The sequence below is a fragment of the Eschrichtius robustus genome, chromosome 1 (assembly GCF_028021215.1).
Source record: "Eschrichtius robustus isolate mEscRob2 chromosome 1, mEscRob2.pri, whole genome shotgun sequence".
NCBI lineage: Eukaryota > Metazoa > Chordata > Mammalia > Artiodactyla > Eschrichtiidae > Eschrichtius > Eschrichtius robustus.
The window spans coordinates 200,082,287-200,100,338 of NC_090824.1; the positions used below are offsets into that span (position 1 = coordinate 200,082,287).

General features: G+C 40.2%; 1 protein-coding gene across 3 annotated transcripts in view; it reads left to right on the top strand.

Annotated features, from left to right (window-relative positions):
- MPP7 (MAGUK p55 scaffold protein 7) overlaps window positions 1-18,052 on the top strand; it is a 261,766-nt gene that overhangs the window by 97,526 nt on the left and 146,188 nt on the right. For all 3 annotated transcript variants that reach the window (XM_068539180.1, XM_068539161.1, XM_068539171.1), the window contains exon 3: window positions 76-194. In XM_068539180.1, coding sequence (XP_068395281.1) covers window positions 76-194 — 119 coding nt within the window. The remainder of the gene's footprint in view (window positions 1-75; window positions 195-18,052) is intronic.

The window sequence follows — 18,052 nt, forward strand, 5'->3', positions numbered from 1 at the left end:
CAGTTTCACACACCTTAAGCGAAGTTAATGAGGTCGCTCTACGGTGACGCGTTGTGTTTTCTTTCCATTTTGTAGGTCTGTATGAGCTGCTGGCGGCTCTGCCAGCCCGGCTGCAGCCACATGTGGACAGCCAGGAAGACCTGACCTTCCTCTGGGATGTGTTTGGTGAAAAAAGCCTGCATTCACTAGTCAAGGTAAACAATGCTGTTGTCAGATGATCTTCGCGGAAAAACATATGGAAGAATATTTTGAGCGCCATCTAGTAAACCAGAGATCAAACTGTTGCCCTCCGAAAACAAAACAGCCTTGTTCCATTTCACTGCCAGGCGTGGAAGTTGTTAAAAGGATTCCACCTGAAATACATAGATGATTTCACTTGATGGTGGTGATCTGGCCGTGCATACTGATGGGGCCTGCCCGTGCCTGCCCTTGTTTAGAAAAGGAATGTGAAATAGCAGCAGGAAGGGTTAGACTCCTCCTGGTCAACATTCACGAGCTGGAATTTAACTTAAACAAATAAATGTTCGCAGCAAAAATTAGAAGGAATATATTTTCTGAGGTTCAGGATGACAGCTGTTCAGCAGCTACATTAATTTAAAATAATTTCCTCTAATAAAGTCAAGTGAAATTCTAGCAAAGCTGTTTCTTCTCCTGGCACGGTGCCACTGAAATGGTATTTTGTGTATAAATACAGGGACGCTAAATAGGAATAAAAAGCAGTGTGTGGAGACCGTGTTAGCCAAGCGTCACGCCGTGGAAATGATCAGCCACCAGAAACCAGATCTTGCCACACAGTAATGCTGGGAGTGATCGCAACTCCTAAAATAGTAAGACGAGAACAAGGAACTTACTGGAAAATATGCCACTCTTGCTTCTGGAAATATGAGTTGCATTTTCTCTGTTTTAACTCAAGCTGAAAGAAATGTAGAGTCTTACTTGAGTCTGGACGAGGCGGACACGTATGCCTCAACAGTATCCGATCCCGTCCTCTGTTCAGCTCAACCTGTTACGTATGGTTGTCTGCTGTGATAAGAGGCTTTTTGACTGATGTATAGTATTTGGAAATGAGTGCCTTCTGAGGTACGGTTGCTTCACAGGACAGGAGAATTCTTACTGCGTTTTTTTCTTGTCAGATTTGCTGAAATTTGTGTGCTTCAAGCAGTGGCAGTTCTCAAGAAGTTAGCGTGTTGATATGTGGCACTCTCGTAGCAATACATTTAAAGAGTGCTTTATTGGTTTATTTCGTTTGTCTGTAATTGCCAAGGTATCTTCGTATTCTGAATAATTTTAGGTCTTTTAGTTGCTCTCTTGGGATGTGTTAGAAATGGTTTTGGGCTTACAATTGATGAAGTTTATCACTTACTGAGGCAGTCATGAAAATATTCCTGTATTAAATGTTCGGAAGTTGGATAGTTACGGATTTGTTTAGGTTGATTTGATCTCTTGAGAGAAGGAATAAAACACATTTCAGATGACATCATCACTCCTTAATCAGTAAACAAACATGCCCCCCAAACAATGGATGTATGTGTGTTTGTATTTATTTATAATGTGGCTACTATCTCAGTTTCCTTGCCTATAAAATGGAAATTGTAATACCTATTGACAAGGTTGTTTGTGAGTTTCAAATAAGATAGCGAAGGTCTTAGTTCTTTTGGTAGTTACATAGGTTAGGCAAATATAATTATTAAGAAAAAAATGAATTATCATAGCATGTGAAGGACCAAAAAGAATTGACAGAGATGGTTGTTATTTTTATTGATAGAATAAAACTGATGTGTAAAAAATTTCTTCGTTACACTAGCTGTTGAGTTTTCAGCATAGGTTGTTATTCCAAGTATGTGTCCATAATTAAGTGGCTAGGAAGCAAACTGTTATCGATATCTGGTTTATAAAAACAGTGCAGCAAATGAATTGATGTTGCTAGTATTTTAAGTAGCATAACAACATGTGTACTGTTCCAAACGTTCTTCGGTAGTTGCCGTAAAGTGTATTTTTAAAATCAGCTTTAGTATGTGACTCTAGTACGTCCTCCCTTTCTTCACAGCTCCCCGCTCCCCACTGTTCTCACGCGCGGGACTCCAGGGTGTCCTCTGACTGACCCATTATGTTAGTTTTCAAGTAGGAAAGCCTAGGATGCCCTGCAGGAGGTAGGTCTCATGCGACAGTAGTTTAAACAGCCGAGACAGCCTGCTTAGCTGTCGTCCAAGTGCCTCTACTGAAGGTTGGAGGAGAGAAGGCTTCGGCTTCTGTACGTAAATCTCAGCAGAGCAAAAGGAATTTGTTTGAAAAGAGTTGTTTTTAGACTGAATCAAAATGTGCTCTGACGTTACGCTCTTTTGCCTGCAGTTGACGCTGTTGGTATATGGGTTAGAACTGGGTGAATGTAAAACCTGATTTTATTCTAGCCCCAAATTTTCACAGTTCTCGTCTTCTTTTAGGCAGAAAAGAAAGTGGTTGTTAAATCACCACACAGTTTTGAATGCAGACAACTTGTTGGTCTGATGTAAAATATACTTAAGAAGAGGTAGGTTTGGTGTCAGGGTCTGTGGCAGGTATGGCACATGCCACCGTAGGATTTTGAGCTCCACTCTGGGGGAGTACTGGAGGTTGTGAGCTTGTCACTGGAAAAGAGCTATGATGATCCTATACTGCGTTAGCTGCGGATTTCTTTTTTTAAAGAAAAACTTCTAAATGGAAAAGTTGAATAATAAAAACTGTGAGCACGAGATCCCGAAAAAGGGTTAGGCTGAGGGTGAGGTCAGAAGAAAGATGGTACTGGTAGAAGACCTAGGAAATATCATATATAATGTGAGGTAAGACAAGGATATCCATCTTCACGTGACCTAGTGAAGTTGATAGATCATCAGTCAGCATAGAGCCGCATTTTGGACCCATGTTTTGCAAATATACAGAACCATGAAGCATGTAGTTTGTGTCTGAACCTCATTTCTAAATTGATCTCCTATCCTTGTGTTTTTTCCTACTGAGATTCCTTTACTTAACTTTAAATTTTATTTTATTCAGTGGCATTGTATGTATTTTTATAATCTGGTTTAAGTTCACTTTAGAACAAGATGTGGCTTAAAGACTTCCGTAACTGTATTATATTTATTTTAAAGAAGCCTGGTAGTTTTGTTTCTTCAAGAAATTTTTGTTCTTATTTCACAGTTGTGTTGGATTTCTAGGATAAGAATATGAAACTTTTAGTAACTTTTAAATAGCTGTGTATGCTTTTTCTCCCCTTTCAAATAGTTGCATACATGTGTCGGGACAGGAGAAAAAAAGGTAGCAATCTGAAGTTTATCCTTTTGGGATTCTGAAGTATTTCAACAAAACACAGATTGATTATTTTCAAGAAAAATTTCCTGATGTGATTGAATTACTGTGTGTATTTCTGTGATTTCAGTCTTTTACAGGAGTAATGGTAAAACTCACTAGACCCTTGTAACATTGCATTACGTAGTTTTAATTTCCGATGATTGATTGCTTTGTTGGTGCTGTCTTTGTTGATGTCTTACTATGTGCCAGACACCGTGTAGGTCCCCAGGGCTAAGCTTTCCGGCAGAGCGGGTGCAGCCCCTTGTTTTCTGGCGTCTCCAGCCCCCCAGAGGGCTTGTAGATGCAGCGATGGGCAGTTGCAGCCTCCCGGGGCTGCCCGCGTTTACAGCTGTTATGGGACACGCGAGGTGTCTCCCTCGGTGCTGGCCTCTGAGAGGTGCTCAAGGAGGATTCGGTAGTTTAAGCTAAAACCTGCATGTTGAATCAGAGTTGCTCAGGTAAGAATTTAGGCGGGAGGAGGGGGAGGTCAGGCAGAAGAAATAACTATACTGTACAAACACCAGGAGGCAGGTGTGAACCTCGTGTCTTCAGGATGGAGACTGCCAGCTTCTCTCGGCTGTAGGTTCTCTCCTCACCCAAGTCAAGGAAGTCTTGGTTGCTTCTAGCCTTGGGCAGTTACGAATAAAACTTTGATGACCATTTGTGTGCAGGTTTTTGTGTGGGCGTTAAGTTTTCGAGTCATTTGGGTAAACACCTAGCAGCGTGGCTCCTGGATCATATGGTAAGAGTGTTGAGCTTTCTGAGAAGCTGCCAGTCTGCCTTCCGCAGTGGCTGTGCTATTTGCACTCCCACCCGCAGCGCCTGAGAGCTCCTGTTGTTCTGCATCCTTGTCAGCATCTGGCGTTGTCAGTTTTGTGGATGTTAGCCATTCTGATACGTGTGTAATGGTATCTCATTACTGTTTTAATTTGCAATTCTCTTATGTCGTGATGTTAAGCATCTTTTCATATGCTTATTTGTCATCTGTATATCTTCTTTGTTGAAGTGTCTATTCAGATCTTTTGTCTGTTTTTTAACTGAGTTGTTTTCCCCTTATTGTTGAGTTTTATCATTTCTCTGTCTTTCTTGGATACAAGTCTTTTATCAGATATGTGTTTTGCAAATATTTTCTCCCAGTATGTGACTTGTCTTCATTTTCATAATGGTGTCTTCACAGAGCAGAAGTTTTTAATTTTAATAAAGTTCAACTTAAGTTTTCTCTCGTGGATCGTGCTTTTGGAGATGTATCAGAAACTCATTGCCATACCCAGGGTCACCTAGATTTTCTCTTCTGTTATCCTCTACAATTTTTACATTTAGCTCTGTGATTGATTTTGAGTTAATTTTTGTGAAAGGTGTAACTTCTGTGTCTACGTTCACATTTTTGCATAGTGAATATCCGATTTTTCTAGCATCAGTTGTTGAAAAGACCATCCTGTCTCCATTGAATTGCCTTTGCTCCTCTGTCAAACATCAGTTGATTTTTATTGTGTGGGTCTATTTCTGGGCTCTCTATTGTGTTCCACTGATCTATTTGTCTGTTTTTTCATCAGTACTACCTTCTTGATTACTGTAGCTTTTCTTTTCTTTTTTTTTATTTTTTTGGCTGTGTTGGGTCTTCGTTGCTGCACGCGGGCTTTCTCTAGTTGCGGCGAGCGGGGGCTACTCTTCGTTGTGGTGCGCGGGCTTCTCATTGCGGTGGCTTCTCTTGTTGCCGAGTACGGGCTGTAGGCACGTGGGCTTCAGTAGTTGTGGCTCGTGGGCTCCAGAGCACAGGCTCAGTAGTTGTGGCGCACGGGCTTAGTTGCTCCACGGCATGTGGGATCTTCCCGGACCAGGGCTTGAACCTGTGCCCCCTGCATTGGCAGGTGGATTCTTTTTTTTTTTTTTTTTTTTTTTTTTAAGGAATTCCTTTATTTTTATTATTTATTTATTTATTTATTTACTTTTGGCTGTGTTGGGTCTTCGTTTCTGTGCGAGGGCTTTCTCTAGTTGCGGCAAGCGGGGACCACTCTTCATCGCCGTGCGCGGGCCTCTCACTATCGCGGCCTCTCTTGTTGCGGAGCACAGGCTCCAGACGCGCAGGCTCAGTAACTGTGGCCCACGGGCCTAGTTGCTCCGCGGCATGTGGGATCCTCCCAGACCAGGGCTCGAACCCGTGTCCCCTGCATTGGCAGGCAGATTCTCAACCACTGCGCCACCAGGGAAGCCCTGGCAGGTGGATTCTTAACCACTGTGCCACCAGGGAAGCTTGATTACTGTAGTTTTATGGTAAGTCTTGAGGTTGGGTAGTGTCCATCCTCTCACTCTTCTCAGTATCGTTTCAGGTATTCTGGGTCTTTCGCCTACTCATATAAACTTTAGAATCAGTTTGTCTTATCAACAAAATAACTTGCTTGAATTTTGATTGGGGTTATGTTGAATATATAGATCAAACTGGGAATAATTGACATCCTAATATTATGTATTCTTGCCCATGAGCATGGAATATCTCTCATTTATTGAGATCATCTTTGGTTTCTTTCATCAGAGTTTTTGTACTTATTTATATTCTGTACATATTTTGTTAGATTTATACCTAATTTTTGGAGACTAATTTAATTTCAAATTCCAATTGTTCATTGCTGGTGTATAGAAAAGTAACTGATTTTTGTGTATTAAATTTGTATCCTGAATCCTTGCTCTAGTCACGTAGTAGGTTTCAGAGTTTTTTTGTTGATTCTTTGGCATTTTCTGTTAATACATAGATAATCATGTCATCTATGAACAAAGGCAGTTTTATTTCTTCCTTCCCAATCTATATACCTTTTGTTTCCTTTTCTTACAGCATTAGTTGGGAATTTCAGTAAAGTATTGAATATGAATGGTGAGAGGGAGGGGACCTCATTGCCTTGTTATTGATCTTAGGGGGGAAGAATCTAGTTTTTCACCATGAAGTATGATGTTAGCTGTAGGTATTTTATACATATTCTTTATCAAGTTGAGGAAGTCCTCTCTATTCCTAGTTTGTTGAGAGTTTTTATCATAAATGGATGTTGGATTTTTTTTTTCAAGTGATTTTTTGCATTTCTTGATATGATCATATGACTTTTTTTATCCTGTTGATGTGGTGGATTACATTATTACTTCTGAATATTGAACCAGCCTTTGCATTCCTGGGAAGAATCCCCCTAGGTTTTGGTATATAATTCATGTTATACATTGTTGGATTTGATTTGCTAATGTTTTGTTGAGGATTTTTACATCTCTGTTCATAAGAGATACTAGTCTGTAGTTTTCCTTTCTTGTAATGTCTTTATCTGGTTTTGGTAGTAGGACAATGCTTGGTATATGGTTAGGTATATAGTTAGGAAGTGCACTCTCTGCTTTTATTTTTTTCTGGAAGAGCTTGTAGAGAATTGGTATGATTTTTCCCTTAAATTCACCAGTGAAACCATCTGGGCCTAGTGCTTGCTGTTTTGGAAGGTTATTAATTATTGATTCAATTTCTTTAATAGATAAAAGCCTACTTAGATCACGTATTTATCTTTGTGTGAGAGTTACTGTCACTTGTATCTTTCAAGGAATTGGTGGAGTCATGTAAGTTATCAAATTTGAGGGCGTAGAATTATTTATAATCTTTTGTTATCTTTTTAACATCCATGGGATTCATAATGATGACAACTCATTTCTGATAGTAGTAATTTGTGTCTTCTCTCATTTTTTTTCTTGGTTAGCTTGGCTGTAGGTTTATCAGTTAATCTTTTCAAAGAACCAGCTTTTGGTTTCATTGAGTTTTCCTGTTTCTTGTTTCAGTTCTATTGCTTTTTGCTTGTATTTTTTTTTTTCTCCATGCTCCTTTTTTCTCTAGTTTCCTCAGGTAGACACTTGGGTTACTGATTTTAGTTTTTCTGATTTTCTTACCTTCAATGCTATACTTTCCCTCTAACCACTACTTTTGCAGCATCCCACAGATTTTGATAAGTTATATTTTCATTTATTGCAAAGTATTTAAAAAATTTATCTTGAGACTTCTTCGTTGACCCATGTGTTATTTAGAATTGTTGGTTAATTCCCAAATATGTGGAGATTTTACTGCTGTCTTTCTGTTGATTTCTATTTTAACTCCGTGTGATCTGAGAGCATATGCTGTATGATTTCCATTCTTTTAAATTTGCTAAGGTATGTTATGGCTCGGAATGTGGTCTGTCTTGTTCTATGTGAGCTTGAGAAGAATGTGTGTACTGCTGTTGTTAGATGAAGTATTAGATTCAGTTGCTTGATGATGCTATTTGGTTCAACCATATCCTTACTGACTTTCTGCCTGCTGGATCTGTCAATTACTGATAGAAGAGTGTTGAAGTTTCTGAGTATAATAGTGGCTTTGTTCATTTCTCCTTGCAATTTTTTAAAAATAAATTTATTTATTTATTTTTGGCTGCGTTGGGTCTTTGTTTCTGAGCGTGGGCTTTCTCTAGTTGCAGCGAGAGGGGGCTACCCTTCGTTGCGGTGCACGGGCTTCTCATTGCAGGGGCTTCTCTTGTTGCAGAGCACGGGCTCTAGGTACACGGGCTTCAGTAATTGTGGCTCACGGGCTCAGTAGTTGTGGCTTGCGGGCTCCAGAGCACAGGCTCAGTAGTTGTGGCACACAGGCTTAGTTGCTCCATGGCATGTGGGATCTTCCCGGACCAGGGCTCGAACCCGTGTACCCTGCATTGGCAGGCGGATTCTTAACCACTGTACCACCAGGGAAGTCCTCTCCTTGCAGTTTTACCAGTTTTGCCTCATATATTTCGACACTGTCTTGTTAGGTGCATACACGTTAAGGATTGTTATGTTTTCTCAGAGAAATGACCCCGTTTTCATTATGTAATGCCCTCCTTTATCCCTTATAATTTTCCCTGTTCTGCTGCTTTGCCTAAAATAGATGCAGGTACTCCAGCTTTCTTTGCATGGTTTATCTTTCTCCATTCCTTTACTTCTAATCAATCTGTGTCTTTATATTTAAGGTGGGTTTCTTGTAAACAGTAGGTTCTTCCTTATTTAATCTACTCTCACAGTCTTTGTCTTTTAATTGGTATATTTAGACCATTCATATTTAAAGTGATTGTTGACATAGCTGGGTTATATTTGCCATATTTGCCACTGATTTCTATTCATAACCTTTGTTTTTCTTTTACATTTTAATCACCCTGTTTCTTCCTTCTCTGCTTTTAGTAGAACACATTATATGATTCCATTTATTCTTTCTTAACATATCAAAGATTTCTTAGTGCTTGCCCTAGAGTTTGCTGCATACATTACAACTAATCTAGGTCTACTTTCAAGTAACACTGTACCATTTCACAGGTAGTTGCAGGTACCTTATAAAGAATATTCTTAATTCCTTTTTTCCCACCCTTTGTGACATTGCTGTCATTCATTTCACTTATCCATATACTGTAGTCACCCAACATATTGCTGCTATTATTTGAACAAACAGTTATCAGATCAATTAAGAACAATAAAAATAAAAGATTTTGTTTTACCTTTATTTACCCCTTCTCTGATGCTCTTCTTTTCTTAATGTATTTCCAAGTGCCTGACCGATATCACTTTCCTTGTCTCTTGAAGAACTTCTTTTAACACGTGTTGCAAGGCAGGTCTACTGACAGCAAATTTCTTAAATTTAAGTTTGTTTCTTTCTCCTTTACTTTGTAAGTACGGCTTCACTGGATACAGAATTCTAGGGTGGTGTTTCTTCCTTTCAACACTTTAAATATTTTACTCCAGTTTCTTCTTGCTTGCATAGTTTCTGACGAGGTGTCTGATGTAATTCTTGTCTTTATCTTATATAGGTAAGGTGTTTTTTCACTTGAACTTCTTTCAAGATTTCCTCTTCATTTTTGGATCTTGCAGTTTGAGTATGGTATACCAAAGTGTAGATTATTGGGGATTTATTCTGTTGGATGTTTTCTGAGCTTCCTGGATCTGTGGTTTGGTGTTTCATCATTAATTTTGGAGAATTTTCAGCCATTATTACTTTGAATATTTCTTCTTTCTCTCTCCGTTCTCCTTCTGGTGTTCCCATTATGTGTATATAACACCTTTTGTAATTGTCCTGCAGTTCTTGGGTATTCTGTTCCTTTTTACAAATTTCATCCTATTTCTCTTTGTGTTTCAGTTTGGGGAATTTCCATGAACATATTTGCAATCTTTACTGATTCTTTCCTTGGCCATGTCCAATCTACTGGTGAGCACATCAAAAGCATTCTTCATTTCTGTTATGGTGTTCTTCATTTCTAGCATTTCACTTTGATTCTCTCTTACAGTTTCCATCTCTCTGCTTACATTTTCCGTCTGTTTTTGCATGTTGTCCACTTTTTCCATTAGAGCCATTAGCCTATTTATCATACATATTTTAAATTCTCTGTTTCATAGTTCCAAAATCTGTGTCAGAGCTGAGTCTAGTTCTGATGCTTGCTTTATGTCTTCAGACCGTGTTTTTATTGCCTTTTATCATGCTTTGTGATTTTCTGTTGAAAGTTGGACATGATGTATTGGGTAATAGGTACTGAGGTAATTAGGCTTTTCATGTGAGTTTTTATGTTGACCTGGCTGTGTTCAGTGTTTGCTGTAGCTCTCAGTGTCTCCCCGCCCCTGTCCCCTTTGTCTTTCCTTAAGAACTCTCTTGGAGTCTGTGTCTTATGGCTCTCTCAGTTATAATCCACTGTTATTTCACTGGAGCCCTGTTGATGGTGGTGAGTTGTAGGGGAGAGGAATTCTTATATAATCTTCTGATTAAATGTCAGCTCCTGGGCTCTGAGGACCTTCAGAAACATTTCTTAGCCTCTTTTTTTTTTCTCTTTCCTTTCTCCCCTTATTTGAGACAGGAAGGCCAGAGGGGGCTAGAGTTATCTTACTGCCCTTTCCCCAGGTCAAATAAAGCTCTGGTAAATAAAGCCCCTCCATTAGAGGGGAGGACTTTGCTATGGAGAAAGCTCTTGGCCTGTGTATTTCAAAATGATTACCTTTCTTCTTCCCCTGCTTGAAATAATAGGGGATTTTTCTCCTGTCACCATGAGAACTTGGTGGGGCTCCTGGAGGGAAGTGCAAGGGTCTCCTCCAAGACTGGGTCCCCAGGAGTTTTTAACCCTCAGACTAGTCACATTTGCCCACCATCAGTTTGTCAAAATCACCAGTTAAGGGTCCCTACAAGTTTCTGGCTCCAGTAACATCTGCCCCTGCTAAGCTGATTTCAGCCACGACTCTCTGCATTCCTGTCTGTCCTGATTTCAGAGTGGCATTGTGTGCTGCAACTTCCATTCTCCTTACATGTCTGAGCTGAAACCAGAAATCTCCCTTCGCCGTCTTTTTAATTTGGCTGTCATTTGATTACTGATGTGTAAGCGTTCTTTATATATTTTGGATAATAGCTCCTTACCAAATTACATTTGTAATTGGAAATGTTCAATTTCTCTTCTGAAAGATGTCTTGCAATTTTGTTTTTAATGAAACAGATGACACCATGGGCAGAGTAGTTGAGAAGTGCAAGCAAGGTGTGAGGGATAACTCAGCGGGGGGTTTATTTTCAATCTCCATATTAATATGAATTTGTGAAGTTTTTAATGCTCGTGAATTTAGGTAGAATTTTAAAAGTGAAAATCTTAATCTTGAGTCTGAAAGTTAAGTCTTGAGCAGATGCTCAGAAAGCAACCTGTGAATGAGAATGTACTTTAAAAATTTTATATCTCCAACCTGGAAACTTCAGGAAATGAAAAACCAGCTTGAAGGTAATGCTTGATCTTAATCTTTGAGTAATTCCAGTTTTCTTAATCATTAGCACCATGAGACTTGCTTGGAAAGTAGTTATTTCCAGGATAGTTGATACAGTCAAGCTATAAAGAGAGAGACAGAGAGAATTTTATTGAGCTGTGGTTTTATAATCATGCAGGCACTCCATGTTTTTCTCTTCCTTTAATCTAGAAGCAACGAAAAGCATCATATTGGGGGGAAAGGTGATATTTACACAGTAGTAAATCAGATTCAAGGCTGAAAGGCTATTTTACAAGACACTGGTCCCGGGCTCTGCAGAAACAAATTGTGCTGTTTTGGAGGGGAGAGGGGGTGTTAGGTTCAGAGAGGAAACCCGTTGGGGAGGTCATGTTACTTGCCCCTGCAATACCATTTGCCTTGGGTGGGAGGAAGAGGACAAGGCAGCCGACATTGCAAATGATCCCTGGCCACCTGGTCTGACGGAGTGGTGAATTGGGTATCAGCAGCTGGTAATGCTCCTTGGCCAATCAAAGGTAACTGTTCGGCCAGCTCTGTTGGAGCAGCCAGACGAAGTTATTTCTTACGTTATAGCTTACATTTTTTCAGGCACAGAAACATGTAAGGTCTGCCGAAGATATGAATTCCTGAGACCCTGAGTAAATTGTTGCCCTTGTAATTCACTCTCTCAAAACAGAGGCCATGTGTAACCCTTCTTAGACATTTGCTTGTAGCTGGGGATAGGAGGACGGACCATAGATACTCCAGGGGGCTGTTTCCTCCTGCCGGGTCTGTGTTCAATATAATGGAAGAGCATCTTTTAAAAGTTACTGTGAGATTTATATGTTTATTTGAATATGCTTAGCTTTAGAACAGTCATCTGAATTTGCATTTATTCATATTTGACTGACAGAACGTACATTCTCCACAAACATGAATGTACAGGGTATCCTACCTGATTTAAGAACAGTTCATTCCCTAGAATGGATGGGGTCAGGAGGTCAGTAACCCTCTCACTTCCCTTGTGGAGGTGATTCCCGTGATTCTCCAGTCTCAGAGACTTAATTCCAGTAGGGAAACCTCCAGCTTCTCTAGGTTTTTCTACCTAACGGTGGCGTTGCTGGGCACAGAGATGTGTCTCTCCCCGCTTCCTTAGGTTTTGCAAAATCGTTCTGCAGGTGACTGGACATATCCGGTTGGGGAGTGATTGGCTTAGTGAATCGTGTGTTTGCAGTCCTAGTACCCTGGATCATCCATCCCTGTCTGTCACCCCAGCTCTGGGCTGTGCTGGTTTTGGAGGCCTTCCCTCAACGTGAGGGCAGGCAGCAGTTTGCGTCCTCTTGCCGGGATGCTGTTGAGCCATGAGCGTGGTCCTGATGCTCTGAATTGGTTCTCAGAGTACATTGACCGAAGATGGTTGTGGACCCAGAGGGAAAAAGGGAGCAGGCTGACCCTCAGGGCCCCGACGCAGTATGACGTGGCCGGGTCACGTAGAGCTAGGTCCGCACTCCTCTAGGTTGTGCCGGAAGGTGTACAGGAACACACACGCTGTTCACAGAAAACTCCAGGTTCAGGTGAAATTTCACATGCTTTTGTGGGCTGGCTTGGAGACCTAGCTGCCGTTTTAAACAGTATTTCGAGGGTATGTGTCCCCAAATCTAAAAAAATTAGAACCACAAGTAAACTTGTGGTGTAAACTCCATTTGATTTGGGGGGAGGGACTGGATAACGTTCCCTGAAGTTTATTCTGGTACGTTCGGCACTCCGCTCAGATTCATTACGTGAACGAGTGGTTTCCACACGTGGCTGAAGGAGACCAAGGTCATTTCTAGAGGGAGGAACCTTGTAACCTCCAGGACGACTTTCATCATTCAGATTAACTTCGGACCTTTTGTTGCTTCTTTTTTCCTTCTTTGCCTTTTGCTCTCACTCTTGCAGTCATTTCATTCTCACTGTATTTGTCTAGTTGCCTTGCGAATATTGAGACGTATTCTGTGTGTCCAGGTGCCCAGCTGGCCCTTCTTGTGAATAACACATCTGAAGCAGTGGTTTAGAGCTGGGACTGTGGAGCTGTGTTGCTTGGTCTCAGATTCTCGCCGTGCCAGGAACACTGTGCCAGCAGTAAGATGATAGTAGCAATCATAGGATTTTACTTCACCATGTCTCCTTTTCCTTATATGTTAAATGGAGACAGTAGTAGTACCTACCTGGTATGCTTCTTACGGGGAGTGAAGGAATTAGCATATGAAACATGCTTTAAATGGACCTGGTACATGAGTCACTGTTTCACATTTTTATCCTCATAAACCTCCATTTCTTTCTTTTTGTTAGCTGTGCTCAGTGCTTTATCCCAGGATTTCGCTATTCTTCTCATTATCCCTTTGGCTACATTTCTGCTTTTTCAGGATGATGTGTTCTTGCCTTAATAAACTTTTGTTCTTGCCCTTTTATTTCCTTTCTCTCTGTAAAATTGCAATGGAAATTAATAGTCTATGATTTGAAATTCTTGAAAAAGTTCTTGAGTTGGCTAAATGTGTTTTCTAACTTTTCCTTCACTTTAAAACTGTCATAGAATATCTTGGGCATTAAAAAAGGCAGAACCATAGCTTGAATACCCACATATTCACCACGCAGCTTAAGAAAGAAAAATACTGCAGATTCAGTTGAAGCCTGAGTGTCCCTTCTTGTTTCCATTCCTTTCCCTCACCTGCCAGAGGTCACCTTATCTTGAACTTCTGTTCCTAAAAAATATGAAGTATTATTTTTTCTGTTTGAAAACTTTTTATAATTAGAATCATACTTACATCTTTTTGCATTTTTTTTTGCTTAACATTTTGTTAATGCACCAAGACTGGGGTGCATCTCACACTTTTTTAGGTATTACCAGATTGCTCTTCTAAGATTGTTTCCTTTCACACTCCCACCAACAGAAGGAGAGTCCCAATTGCTTTACATCTGTGTTAACACTTGGAATTAATTTTTGCCAACAGGATCAATTTGAAATACTGTCCCTTTATTTTAGTGTCTGTTTATTTGAATATTAGAGATTGAGCTTTTCCAATTTCCTTTTTATGCCTTTTTATATCCTTTGCCTGCTTTTTCTCTTTGGTTATTTGTCTTTTTCTGGTTGATTTGTAGGAATTACTTTATATATCTGATACTGGATCTTTGTTTATATGCATTGTAAGTATCTTCTGGTCTGTGTCCCATCTATTTTTTCTGATAGTTTATTGAGTTGAAGCATACATACACACACAGATTCTTTTGGTCTTAAATGCAGAAGACAGAAGCATCTTGGACAGACCCACTGTCCAATACAAAACCCTTAGCTCACAGATCTTTCGGAGAACATGTGTTAGGGTGCGAGGTGTATGTAGCCCCCGGCCAAGTCTGAGGTCTGATTTATTTCTATGTGCTGGTTCCAGAGAGGTTCTCCACGGCTGTTTGCACTGATCTAGCATTCCCTTTTGGCTGTGAGCATCCGTGTAGCGTATTTTTGGCACCCACTGTGATTACGGGTATAGTTGTTTGTTGAAGCCAGTCCTTTCTGGGCAGCAGCTGTGTGTAGTTCATCCCTGCATATTCCACGTGGCTTACAAGTGACGTAGGTGTTCAAGGGAGGTGACTATTAAGGGAGACTGGGCACCTTCCCTTCCAGGCTTCGTCTTTCCCGGTTTGGTTTCCAGTTATTTCACAAATACTTGGGTGCTCGCCGAGGGCATAGAAAGAGCTGCTCACATCCCACTGGGTTTGTTTATTGAAATACTATGGTCCTTCGTAAATAATTGAAAATGTAGTTTGTTTCTTTAAATCACTTTCAGTTAACTCAAGTTGTTGCATAAGTTGTGTCGTCTTTATTACAGATAGGTGACAGTAGAGAAAGATTTTTAATCCACCTGTTTTAAAATGAATGTTAGTTAATGTTTTTTCTATGTCAGTAAAGATAGTAGGAATGAGGGGTGTTCTTTGGTGGTCATGATTTGGAAATCATGTACTGTTGATTTTATAATTCTTTCCATTTTCACGTAAAATACTTAGAAAATCCTTAACATTTTCAGATTAAGTACTTCTAAAAGTTTCAAAATGTTGTTTAAAACGCTCTATTGGAATTTTATAAACCAAGACTTTAATGCAAATTTATTATTAAAAAAACCCTCAAAGTGAAATCGTAGGCTTTTGTGTATATAAAATGGAGTTAATTAATTTGAAATGATTTCATTCTGAATCACAAAAGCATCCATCCTGCCATCCTGCATCTCTCCTATGGTAATACAGTTCGTAGGCACCTGTGAGGTCACCTTAGCTGTGCCCCTTGACGTCAGTCGTTAGTCGTGGCCACGAAACTTGGGGAGTCGATAAGATGTGAGTGGAGGTGAGGTGTGGCTGCAAGGCAGAAGCCCTGAGGCGTTGGCCTGGTCTCCGGCCCCCTTGGTGACGGGTGTGAGATACCGGGGGCACCATCTCCCCGGTCCGGTACGTGGGCGTGTGAGCAGAGTCCCCAGGACGGGCGGTGTCAGGCGACAACAGGCCTTCCCTGTTAGAAGCCGCTAAAGACTTGGGGGTGGTTATCGCCCAGTTTACCCCACTCACTCCCAACAGGTACCTGCACCGTGTGGTATTTCTGTTCTGTCTTTCATATGCAGCTCAGTGATGTAGCGGTGAAGCTAAATGCGTATTAACATCCATGAAGTTCGTTACTTTAAGTGGTTGCTATTGATCTGACAGTTGCACTGTAAAAAGTTAGTGTTTGTTTTCTTGTCAAAACTTAGTAATGTTTTCTTTCTTGATACACATGCACCTCCCTCTGGAGAAAAGTGGACGTGTATTTTAGTCTCACTATTTTTTGTGATCTTCCCAGTGTAGTGGGGTGTGCCATCCTTGATCGTCTGTCTCTAATTTCACGTTCTTTCTCATCACGACAGCTATGTCTGTATTATTCTCATAGTCCCCTTGTTTTCTTACTAAATTTCATGAGGTCATTTTGGCTTAACAAGCGCGGGCTTTCAAGATCAAAGTATAAAAACACATGCACGCACACACACCTTCTGATAAAGAGCTTTCCTAATTTAAAAAAAAAGTGGCCTTTAATACATCAAATCATATATTTCATATGCAATTAGTGTTTCAATTGTAACTTCCTTTTCTTTTGTACCTTGGGAGAGTAGAAGCTATAAGTGCTTTTTTCCTCATTTTCATTTCTGTATTTAGTTCAGTTAGAAGCCAAATTAAATGGTGTTAACTGCCAACTTTAAAAATACATTTTATTTATAAATTTCATTTATTTAAACTGGTATGTTTTACATTATGCAGATGATAAAAATTTGATTTTCATTACTTGACAAAGTTGATATACATCTTTTTTTTTTAAATTTTTATTTATTTATTTATGGCTGTGTTGAGTCTTCATTTCTGTGCGAGGGCTTTCTCTAGTTGCGGCAAGCGGGGGCCACTCTTCATCGCGGTGCGCGGGCCTCTCACTATCGCGGCCTCTCTTGTTGCGGAGCACAGGCTCCAGACGCGCAGGCTCAGTAGTTGTGGCTCACGGGCCTAGTTGCTCCGCGGCACGTGGGATCTTCCCAGACCAGGGCTCGAACCCGTGTCCCCTGCATTGGCAGGCGGATTCTCAACCACTGCGCCACCAGGGAAGCCCAGATATACATCTTTAGTTTCTAATGTGAGTAAATTTTTGCTAGGTCTCTATTTTGTGCCTACTAAACTTTAGATAATTGCCTCGAGTTGCTTTTTAATCTTATGTCCTTCCACCAGGTGACACTCATTCCTTTAGGAAATCTGAGATTTAGTTCAAGGAACTTGTCAGTTATGTCACTGAAGGATTACAAATAAAAAGAAGCAAATGCAGGCCAAAACAGTATGAAAAACTTGTGAAATTTCCTTATGTCATGTAAAGAGCCATAGAACTTTGTGGTAGAGGTAGTTGTGATTAGTAATGTATTATATTTACAAGGAAGCAGTGATTTTTACTATATGGCTCATTCGTACAAAAAGTACCTAAATGCTTATTGTACCTTATGTTAGTTGATTGGGATACGATGGCAAAAAATAGACATGGTGGTCTGTTCTTTAGCTATGTGACTCTTGAAATTAGTACTCAAATCATCACTTAAATAAGGTTAACATTAACACCAAGATACAGACAGGTTTTTGGTACTTAGAGCGTGTAATGGGGGTGGTGGGAGTGTTTGCTCACATTTTGGGAATGTTTTGTTGGAGAAGTGACTACTGAGCTAGTTAGTGAGGTCTGAGGGCTGCCTGAGAACTAACCAGGTAAGAGTGGGTTGGGGCAGGAATTTCACAATAAGCGTTATTGTGTTGGGGGTTCTCTGTGTGCACCCCAGTGTTGCAGTGGTTGGATCCCATGGGCCTTTTCAGTTGGGAGACTTCTGTTCTTCTGCTCTTATTTCTTTAATAATTTCCTTCCCTCAGCTCTTTTCTTCTCCATCTTTCTGGAAGTTATTTTAGGTGTGTATTGGTCTTTCTGGATTAGTAGTCTAATTTTTTTTCTTCTGCTCTTGCTTTTGGAGAGATATCCTCAACTTTTACTTTCCATCTTTCTATTTAATTTTTAAAGAATGTGCTGTCAAAATTGTGATTCCAATAAGTTTGTGTGTGTGTCTGTGTGTGGGTGTGTGTTACTGTTTTCATAACATCCTAGTCTTTTCCCATGGATATACTGTAGAATCTAAGAATAATTAAAACAAAGGAAACCAAAATAAGCCCCACCCACTATATTGATTCCTTACTGTGTGCCATGTGCTTTTCAAAGTTTTAAAAACCTTGTTTACTTCTTCTAGCAACTCTGAGATATGTGTACTAATCTTTATCCCCATTGTGAAGATTAGAAGAGCAAGGTACTTCTTTGACAAAGGTTACACAAGCAGTTAAGCGGTGGAGCTGGCCTAGAACCCAGGTTAGTTCTGTGGCTTTAACATGTAGCTATTCTGCAGACCTAAACAGATATTTCTCCAAAGAAGACATACAG